The sequence below is a fragment of the Vombatus ursinus genome, unplaced genomic scaffold (assembly GCF_900497805.2).
Source record: "Vombatus ursinus unplaced genomic scaffold, bare-nosed wombat genome assembly UNPS02014798.1, whole genome shotgun sequence".
In the NCBI taxonomy this organism is placed as follows: Eukaryota; Metazoa; Chordata; class Mammalia; order Diprotodontia; family Vombatidae; genus Vombatus; species Vombatus ursinus.
In genome coordinates, this window is record NW_020954576.1 from 56,270,248 (window position 1) to 56,281,135 (window position 10,888).

General features: G+C 46.0%; 1 protein-coding gene across 2 annotated transcripts in view; it reads right to left on the reverse strand.

Annotated features, from left to right (window-relative positions):
- The window catches only part of LOC114049719 (integrator complex subunit 3), a 38,531-nt gene that overhangs the window by 23,010 nt on the left and 4,633 nt on the right, over nucleotides 1-10,888 (reverse strand). For both annotated transcript variants that reach the window (XM_027871091.1, XM_027871090.1), the window contains exons 2-4: nucleotides 7,175-7,258; nucleotides 6,168-6,251; nucleotides 164-277 (exon numbers count right to left, since the gene is read on the reverse strand). In XM_027871091.1, coding sequence (XP_027726892.1) covers nucleotides 164-277; nucleotides 6,168-6,251; nucleotides 7,175-7,258 — 282 coding nt within the window. The remainder of the gene's footprint in view (nucleotides 1-163; nucleotides 278-6,167; nucleotides 6,252-7,174; nucleotides 7,259-10,888) is intronic.

Genomic DNA, 10,888 nt, shown 5'->3' on the forward strand with positions numbered 1-10,888 from the left:
TGGAGGGTGGAACCTGAAAAGATGGAACAAGGCTGATCTTGAGGCAGATCAGCACTCAGGCACACTGAGACAAGGGCTGTGCCCTCTCAACTTCTTCCCCAGGTCCCTCCAAAGGCCCCTCTCACCTCTCTCTTTCTGGCTTCCCACTCCCCCTCAGCCTCACCTGGGTACGGCAGGTATCTTGCAGCTTCAAATACTTCTCCATAAGGATCTGATTGATCTTGTTGAGGACGATGTTCATGCCATCCCGACTAACTAGGGCCAAATCTCGGTAACACTGTGAAGTGAGGGACAGGGTGAAGGGTGGTGGGGGGATCAGACAAGCAGAGGGCAAGCCCTTCATTTTCCAGAGCCTCCCCGATCTCCACCAGGTGCCCACAAAGGCTCCAAAAGGTGCCCATTCCAGAGTTTCCCTTTTGTGCTTATTCCCTGCTTTTTCATATAGGGTAGTGGATGGAGCCATTGACTTAATAAGGTTCCACTGGAGAACAGGACATGAACTGGCCACTAAGAGGGCAGGAAAGCTTGCTGCATCGCACTCATTTCTGCCCCTCACCAATCTTTTCAGGAAGTGCCGCACTGCTGGTGAGCAAAGCCAGGCAGGGGTCACCTGCTTTTCATCTGCTGCTCAAAGGTCACAGTGGAACCGTATGATGCTCTGGGCACAAACAAGATCCTAATGAAGATTTCTAGAATTGAGCCAACTTGGCCAAATACAGAAAGTTCTGGGAGACGGACAGAGACGGGCCACTGGGACAGGAGACAGAGCATCACCCGTGTCAGTGACATGATCCATGTTTAACTATTGACCTTCTCCATCTACCTGGTCTTTGGGGGAAAAGATCCCAGAATAGGCCACTACTTAACGACTAGAGAGGGGAGTATGCCAGTGTCAGATCCACTCTCAGTTATAATCTCAAGAGGGTGTGTGTCACGATTCCCGGGGCTCTCTATTCATCATCTCTTCTCTGCTTGATGAGTGCTACCTGTAGAAATGTCCAGCAGAGAACCTCCCGTGTAGGGCTGGAGCTCCTAGTCTTCTGAGGGGCACAGGGGCTCTGTTTTTTTGTTAGCAGGCCAGTACGAGATAAGCTTACTGGTGGATACAACACCAGTTTCCCAGCTAGTTGAAGAAAGGCTACCAAGATTAGGCAGGGAAGGAAAAGAAGGTGCTGATAACATGCACTTTGCAAACCTTCAAGTGCTATATTATTATATATGGGGTTGAGAGGTAGAGGAGAAGGTACATGGAAAAGGGAAGAGTATTTTGAATGAATTTTTAGCCACCATGGTTTCCAAACCCTTTGTCTGCTACAAGCCCTCCCCACCATCTCAAAGTCTGGCTGCTCCATTCAGCTTTCTCAGAGGAAACTGGAGGCTCGTCAATTAACTCCATCCTATTGTTGCAGTCCTTTGTTATTCATCCCTGCCACAGCTGAACTGAGCAAATATGAGATACTTGGGGATCCCCAGATTTCTTCTGTCCCTGACCCTTGCTTCAGTCACTCAGAGTAAATAGCAAATGATCTGAGAAAATACCAGACACTCAGAGATCCTTAAATTTCTTCTGTATCATGACCCTTTCCTACTCTAAGTCTGATTTTTCCTTGCCCCTGTGTAGAACAGGAGAATGGGGAGTTTATGGCTGCAAACAAGGCAACAAAGATGTTAAAGGGTACCATGAGGCAACTGCTGCCAAGCTACAAATATCTGAGGAACCATCTCAGTGCTATGTGCCACAAGCAAGACAGTGAACATGTGAGGAGGCTGAGAGAGGGCAAGCAGCAGCCTGGCTGGAGACAGAGATGCTCTCGCCCAGAGATCGAGCCCTGTTCTGTCCAACTAAGAGTGAAAACTTACTTTCAATTGATACTGAATACAAAGCACCCTCAAGCCAGGGAGGTGGATGTTAGGGGTGGGAGATGGGTTCTTGTCAAAGGTTTCAGAGGACAGATCCATGCTGCTCTGAGCATTCCGCCTCAGCAGAAGGTATAGGCTTCTATACTTTCAACTATAACCACTGGTACCAAATGGCAACTGGTTAGGATGACTGTCCCATTCTTCACGTTGTTAGTCACCCTGACAAACTGTGTGCCAGACTGGCCTGGGAGAGGAGTAGGCAGGCAAAAAGGAGGAAGAACAGGGAGCTTGAAGAGAAAGGTGCCAGGGGGCATGAAGAGTACAGGTGTGATTGACACAGGGGATGAGTTTGGCCCTGTGCCCTGACAGCTCCAGACAAGAGACAAGAAGCTGTCCCACAGATGCTAGCCTCTACCCAATGCCCAAGAGTCCCCCCGAGAACCCTGCTACCTTAGAGATGCCTTCATCAAACTCGAGTACCAGTAGAGAATCTCAGGAGATAGCCGGACACCACCCCCTCTATCAACATCAAGAGTTCCTGAATCCTAGCAACATCTACCACTATATTTGATTAAAGGAGGATAGAGGGCGAGAAACAGACCCATAGGGTATAAAACAGGGGTGGGGAACCTGTAGCCTCGAGGCCTTCTAGGTCCTTGGGTGTGGCCTTTTGACTGAGTCCAAGTTTTACAGAACAAATACTTTTATTAAGCAGACTTGTTCGGTGAAGTTTGGATTCAGTCAAAGGGCCAAACTTGAGAACCTAGAGGGCCACATGTGGCCTTGAGGCAGCTAAATGGCACAGTGGATACAGTGCAGGACCTGGAGGGAAGCGAATCCCCAAGTATTTATTAAGCAAGGAACTGTGCTAAGCACTTCACAAATTTCACATTTGGTCCTCACAATAACCCTGAAAAGTACATGCTATTTATTATCCTCATTTTGCAGATGAACAAACTTCAGCAGACAGTGATTAAGTGACCTACCCAAGGATCAAACAGATAATATCTGAGGCACAGTTTGAACTCAGACCTTCCTGACTCTAGCCTGACTGCTCTATCCACTTCACCAGCTAGCTGCCTTTGTGGAGTCAGGAAGGCCTGCATTCAAATCCAGCCTCATATACTTACTGGCTGTATGTTCCTGGGCAGGTGTCGCTTAATCACTGTCTACCTCAGTTTCCTCATCTGCAAAATGGGGATAATAATAGCATCTGTCTTCAAGGGGTGATGTGAGCATAAAACAAGATGTTTATAAAGCACTCTGCAAACCTTCAAGTGCTATATATTATTATTATTAGTGACTGCTAAGGGGGCAATTTCAAATTCAGAGTGCTAAATACCTAAAATCTACCTCATTCCTTTTTTTTTTTTTTTTTAAATCACTGCTGTCTCTTTTCCTTCTATAAATGCCACCACTGAAGGCAAATACCTCTCCGGCCTCAATTCAAACCTAGCTAGCTGCACATCCTGCAGGGTCAGCCTCAGGGCCTCATGACTTCTGCCTGCCAGCAATGACCAGGGCCTATTCAGTTCCTCACTTTCTTGGAGCAGGTTTCTAATAAATTCAAGATTCAGTCTCCTCTGACACCATCCCACCAAGTCTCCAGCCAATGAAGACTCACAGAACAGATTCTTAAATCAGTTCTGAGGTTTCACTGACGTTCCAAAGGCAGAGTTAAGTCCAAATAAGCCCTTGGAAAACAGCCCCTCAGCTCTCTAATGAGCAGCCCAACACCATTATTTTCATTTAAGCAACATTCCCCACTCCGTGGCCCTGCAGAAGAAAAACAACAACAAACAACCTAGGGTAGGAGGATGAGACATTTCAAAAAAAAAAAATGGTCACCCTTTCTGGGGAAAGACTAGAGCCCAAGGGAAATGAGATGCTGACTTTTCAACCAAACCCTGATGTGGCTCAAGGTCCCTAATGAGTCACCCTGTCTTCCGGCACCCCTCCCTCAGCCCTGCCTATGTTTTTTTCACTCCCCTAAAGATTCCTCTCCAACTGGCCTTCAGTTTCCACCTCCCTGTGTCCAAGAGGTCAGATCTGAGGCTGGGCTTGGTGACTGGATCAGGGTGTTTGCTTCAGCAGCACACATACTAAAATTGAAACGATACGGAGAAGATTAGAGAGACTGAATCAGGACAGAGGGCTCTCAGCTAAAAAGCCCTGGTTTCAGAGTTTGAATCCTGGTCCTGTTGCCAACCTACTGTCCAACCTGGAGTTCCATATGCCTCATCACTCTGAGGCTTTGTTTCTTTATGTGTGCCATGGAAACAGGGCTCCTTTTGAAAGGATAGGAGACATGCCGGTCTCCTGGGAAAGCTGGAGCACCAGATAAGCATTTGCAGTGCCAGCTCTGCATGCTCCAATGTGCCAGGGCCAGCCAGAAAAGCTGAGAGCACTACCATCAGCAAGCCTTATTTATTTGCAATTACCTGGTATGATTCACATCTCAGCTTTGAAAAAATTATTCACTTTCCAACAGGCAAAAACTAATTGCATAAGTAACTAAATTAGATGTCAACTGCAATTTTAAAAAACACAACAGAAACCCAGACCTTAATCCCATCTCTACTACATCTCAACTGTGCTCACCCCCATCTTCTAGCTTGCTAGCAAGGATTAAAATGAGAGGGACTTGACTAGATCATGGTGTGGCTTGTGAACACCAAGCCGAGCTCACTTGCTCGTCTGTAGCACTCCAGATGACATATCTAGGATTGAAATGAAATGGCAATTTGCCTCAATAAGGTCCAAGCCACAGGGCAGCCTGGCCAGGCCTGGGAACTCAAAGGAAGCCTAGCACTGAACAAGACCTGACTTCAGCAGACATCTCTGCTGAATATAATGCAAACACATCTGTTTCTTCTCCCCACCTTCGGGCTCTCTACTCAGATCTGTGGGGTCCACAGACACCTTGCCCTTGATCCAAAGAGGTAGGTGGCACACTGGGTAGAGTGCTAGACTTGGGGTCAGGAAGATCTGAATTCAAATCCTGCCTCAGACACTTGCTTAACTGTGTGACCCTGAGCAAGTCACTTAACTTTTCTCAGCCTCAGTTTCCCTGTCTGTAAAATGGGCTTAATAATATTACCTGCCTTAGAGTCATTGTGAGGATCAAATGAGATAACATGTAAAGTTTTGCAAACATTAAAGTGCTATATAAACGCTATCTATTATTGTTTTCCTTTGGTTCTTGCTCTGGGAAGAGCCAAGGATGATGAGGAGAGGAAACCACTGAACTCCCCCATTCCAAATTCTTTTTTGCTGATTGCTGTTCAGTCATTTCAGTCCCATCTGACTTTTTATGACCCCTTTCCCTTTTAGGGTTTTCTTAGCAAAGATACTGGAGTGATTTGCATTTTCCTTCTCCAGCTCATTTTACAGATGAGGAAATTGAGGCAAACGGTGAAATGACTTGCCCAGGGTCACATAGCTAGTAAGTGCTCGAGGCTGGATTTGAACTCAGGTCTTCCTGACTCCAGTCCAGGAGCTCTAACCACTGTGCCACCTACCTGCCCCACCTTTTTTTTTTGTATTTTTTTTTTGGGGGGTATGTAAAACTCCAGAGAACACAGGCAGAAAGAGAGATATTAGGAAGGAGAAGATGATATTTCACTGGAAAATTACAGGTCTGAGGCATTCTGAAGGGTCAGTTTTATTCGGTCTATTTACATGCCTCCCAAGGACTCCACTTAAGCCACCCCAAAGAGATGAGAATCTTAGCTTATAAAGAGCTTCAGAAGCAGTTCAATGTGCTTCCTCAATGGGCCTACATTGTTCTGATGGCTCATCTAAACCCTGCCATGCTGCAACTGAAGCATGTTTTATCGTCAACTGCCTTGGGGAGAGACTGAATCTCTCCTTTGTGTAAGAACCTGACCTGACTTAGCAACTCTGACTGAGTTTCTGCTTGGCTTTCTCTGCCCAGAATAATCCCAGTTTTATCTTTCCTCATGGTTCCTGATTTTCCCACCCTCTTACTACCTTTTGGCTTATCTGCACTGGAGTCTGGAGCTAGGTATGGGACCCTAGGCAGAGGCTAACCAATAATGAGAATAACAGAATGATTGCACTTAGAAAATGAGGCGATGGTAGGGAGAAGGTAATGAACAACCAAATAAGGTAGAAAGATAAGAGGCTGAGAGAGAGAAAAAAAAAAGCTTTACCTACTTTCTCCCCCTTGCCCACCTGCCACAGAGCTATCCACAAAGCAGGAGACTACCCAGCCTATCTGTCAAGTAAGCTCCACAGGTCAAGATCACATCTGGAAACAACAGAATTGTGGGTGGGAATATTACCTTCTGAGCTTGGCTGGGTTCTGTAAGAACAAGGGTAAAGAGTCCTAGGCAGATCTCTTCATGCTGGGGAGGACCTTTGCACACCTGGATGTGAGGAAAGAAGGAACAGCTGTCAGTCACAGGCCAGTCAATTTTAGAAACAAATCCTCCCAGAAACCTTGAGACTCCTGGAGAACTTGAGAGGAGAAATCTCTCTCTAAGTTGGATGCAGAACTCTCCCCTCCAGTCTGTGTGGATGTAAATCATAGATCAGTAATAGGAAGAACGGAGCACCCTTTCTGAGTGAGGTTGTGAGCCTTGTCTGTCTGTCTTTCTTTCTTTTTGTTTTTAGGCAATTGGGGTTGAGTGACTTGCCCAGAGTCACACAGTTAATGAGTGCTGTGTATCTGAGACTGGATTTGAACTCCAGGGCTGGTGCTCTATCCACTTCACCACCTAGCTGTCCCCTTGTCTTGCTTTCTCAGGGGAAAGTAGGGAAGGTCCTACTACTTTCCCCAAGAGGAGGTGTAGGCCAGCTCGGTATTACTTGGGGCTGGGAGAAGTGTTTAGAATGAATAAATGATGTCACTATCTCTGATCTACACACTGACGCCCCTCAGTGCAACATGGAGCTAGGGAAAGATAGGTAGAATAGTGCAAAGAGGACTGAAGGAGATAAGATTTGGGTCTTCTGTCACAACAAACAGAATCTGAGCAAATCATTTAGCCTTCTGGGTCTGCTTCTTTATCCCATAAAATGTGGATAATATCTGCTTCACCCCAGAGGTGCTGGAGGCTCAAATGAGATAATGTATGTTTTGATAAACAGGACAAACACTATACAAATGTGAAGTAGCATCATATTAGTCAAAGAAATGTAGGGGCCCTCCTAGGAACTGAATCCAGCATGTGACTGAAAGAGGGTTTGAACTTGTCACCCAATTCAACAGCTTGTCAGCTGTTCCATGTTTTTGGTCCTATTTCCTAACAAGCACAGGTCCAAGGGAGAAAATAGCTAATGGACTCACATGGGCGTTGAGGGCATCATTGGCCTCTCTCTCGGAGACACCACCGGTCATTGATGTCACAATACTCATGCACCTTTCCAAACGCTGCAGAGAGGTGAAGGAAAACAGAGTAAGGGTATGAAAAAATGTATTGAGGGAACACAATATACCAAACCAAAACCACAAGGGGTTCTGCCTAGACCCACACATAGAGACTCTACTCTGTAGCAAATCTTAACATGCAGTTGGCCATTGTTCCTTGACCTTGAAAAGCTTTGATTTTTCTACCACAGCTAATAACAACAAACTTCAGTAAATACAGCATAGATTCAAAGTCAAGTCCAGGAACTTTGCCTCTCCCACCACCCTAATCATTTTGAGCCCTTTTGTCCTTGCCTTGGAAATTAACCCCAAATCTGTCTGAGGATAGTTTTTCACTGCTTGTCCTATCATTGCTAGAAGGGGGTGAAACCCAAAGGGAACAGGGCAGGAAGAAGGTACTAGATTTATTTCCACCTTCAGTTTGATACTATGGTTCACCACGAAGCATTTTTTGTTCAGGGATGGTTCTGTAGTCCCCACAACCAACTCAGCAACAGGGACAAATGGGTAAGAATGAAAGGTCAGCACCTCATCTTAACCACTGCCCCTCACCCCAAGGAGCCCTTGGTCTATACTTGTTCAAGGTCAACAGTTAGGAATAAAGAGCTCCCACAGCTTCAAAACTCCAAGGAGAGGGCCAGATCGAAACTTACCATGATCCCAGAGCAGTCACCTACCTCTAATCCTGAGGCTAACTATACCCCAAAGTAGGTCAGACCAGTGTGTGCCAAACAGGAATAAATTGCACTTGCATAGGTGTAAGAAGGGGGAGGTGTGAAATCATATGCAAGTCAAGCTGTGATTCCCACCCCATCCTCCATCCCCCGGGGGCTACCTACCACCAGCCAGCGCCAGCACTTTGTGGAGAAGGGGGAAGGGGAGAGAAAGAAAAGCTCTCACTGATGAAGAACACCCAGTTGAATGTTCACTCTCTTTGCGCCTTCCTCTCCACCCATGAGCATCCTTAAATATCTACAGTAACAATTGTTCCAGCCGTTAAGGACCCCAAAGGAAGTGAAGTTGTTTAAAGCTGAAAACCACCAGGTTTTCTCTACTAACAAGGAAAAGCTTCAAGTGAAGTGAAAGTGGGCAGGGGTTGAGAATAGGCAGCAGCCCCTGGGCCTCTTGGGAATCAAGAAAGTATCCCTATTCCCAAGAGGTAATCCTTAGGGATCCAAAGAAGCTGAGAGGAGAGGTAAATAACAATAGCTGGACAATTAACACATTCACATGTTGATATGGGGAGACTTGAACCCTTTCAGAACTGACCCCAAGAACTACAGGAAGAACCTTACACAATGGTGCTTTCTCAGTAACAACCAATACCCAAATGAAGTCCCAAATTGTATGGCACAGAGGAGCTAAGCCCTGGTTAAAGAGCGAGCCCTGGTTTAGGGTCTCCACCCTGCTTTCCCACTGCAAATACAAGGTGCAGGGAAGGTGGAGGTGGAGGTGGGGGGTAGGGAGGAAGATAAGGTCCTAATTTAATAAAAGTTAAGCTAAGCAAGGGGCCTAAACCCTAGATAGTTTGGTCTGTAAATATGATTGGAAGCATAAAGACCTTGAGCAGGGTCTCTCCAGCTCTTGCCCACACCCTGAGGGGCAGAGTCAACTGCACAATTTAATACCTGGGGAGGGAGGGAATGGCTTCTTGGAGCAGAGGCATGGGAAGGATGAGAAATCGGATGCGATGGAGAAGGACATTAGGAGATAGCTTCCCTCAAAGCAGTCTACTTGCAGTGACTCAAAATATGACCACTATTGTCTCCTCACACTGAGGAAATTCCTTTTAAATCAGAAATGTTCCATTTAAAATGTTTCAGGGAGATAGAAAGGCTAGATCCCCTTAGATGAACAGAGTAGTGGACAGCCACACTGATGTCACATTCCTTCCCTGAACTCTCCTCCACCCCAATTTTAAACATCCAATCATAACCTCCGACACGTGCTGGCTGCAGTAAACTCTAAGTGAGTCTTTCATGACAGCCCCTTAGAGGGCTGAGCAAATATTTACTGTCTCCAGGAGCTTCTAGTCTCATTTTTCTAGCACTAAGTGCTACCTGACCGTGGTTTCCATAACAGCCACAATGGATAGGATCTGGGGTATATGTCTTCTCTACTGAACTGATACTCAGTTCATACTTCTGGAAGACTCCTCTCTACTTTCATCCTCCCTGGTCCCTCACTCAGTTGAGTTCTGAGACTAGAGCCAGAGAGGATATCCCGGCGCAACTGTGTATATTGCTTCCTTGAGGGAGATAGCAATAAAAGTCTCAGGGAAACCAGTGGCCCTGAAGAACCAAATTCCACTGCCATGGAGAGATCAAAGAAAGGCACACAGGGCTCCTCAGTGACCGCAGAGCTCAAATGTGCCATATTCATAAACCATTTGCCAAAGAAAGTATACTTTTTTAAAAAATGAAACAAAACTGAAAAATACCAACACTTTTGTCTTCCGGGGCTCCCCATAATTCTAAGATGAGTTCTTACTGAAGGTCCTCCTCTTCTTGTTCTCTGCCCCACCCCCACTCACTACTCCCCAAATTCTGCCCAGAATCTTGCTCATGGCCTAAAGATTTGACTTCTTTGGAACCACAAGTCCCCAGCTCTTGCACTACTTACCCCAGTCCCCCACTGGGCTGACTCCTCCCTCAGCTAGGAATGAGGAAAGCTGATCAGGAATAGAGATGGCTCCTAAGAACTGGTGCCAGAGTGTCAAACTTCCTAGGGATGGCGGGAAATTCACATTCTCTGAGCCTGGGGTACTCTTCACTACTGTTTCAAACCTGAGAACTCTAAAAGACCCTTCCCTCTAATCAAATCAGACTGAATACTTCATCCAATTTAGCAACCCCTATGTGTATAGATCATTCTGGCTGTATTAATGCATTTGGTTCTTAACTTTTCTTGGGCTTTTTCATGGCTGCATGTTGTCTCTGCCATTGATTTAGCTCTTCCGGGGCAAAGGGTGGGCCTCCTTCCTCACTATCCTCCTCCAGGGCCTAGTATGAGAGCTCAAATACGCTGACTGACCTTATAGAAAGCTATCCCTGCATTCCTGGGCAGCAGATGAGATCATGCAGGAGAAACAGCCACAGCCACAAAGAGCAGAAGCCAGTCATCACCATGCACTGAGTACCCACTAAGTGCAGAGCCCTGTGCTGGGGCACTGGAGGGAGATAAAGAGGGAGGAGAAGCCATAATCCCTGCCCTTGGAGAGGAAACAAACAATGGAACTTGACTTTGGTGGAATGTAAAGGCAGAGGGCAAGAAGGGAGTAAGGATGTTTGAGACATGGTAGGAAAAAAAATCTGTAGATTAGAAGAAAACACAGACCGCCTATATGGGAACATTTAAAATTCACTTCCAGACAATTTAAAAGAGCAAGGAAAAAAATGCTTCCTTCCTGCTGTCATCCTCATTGCATTTACTAGCAAATATATCCTTTGATTTCCTCCAGTGAGGTTCAGCTAAGCAGGATGGGAGGCTGCCCTAGATGTGGGCCAGGATGGATGGATACTGGTTCTACCAAAGACTAGATCTGGGGGCTCTTCATCTGGGTTTTTTTAAAACATATTTGGAAAACTGTATTTCAATGTAATTGATTTCCTTGGTAATTCTACTTACTTAGTT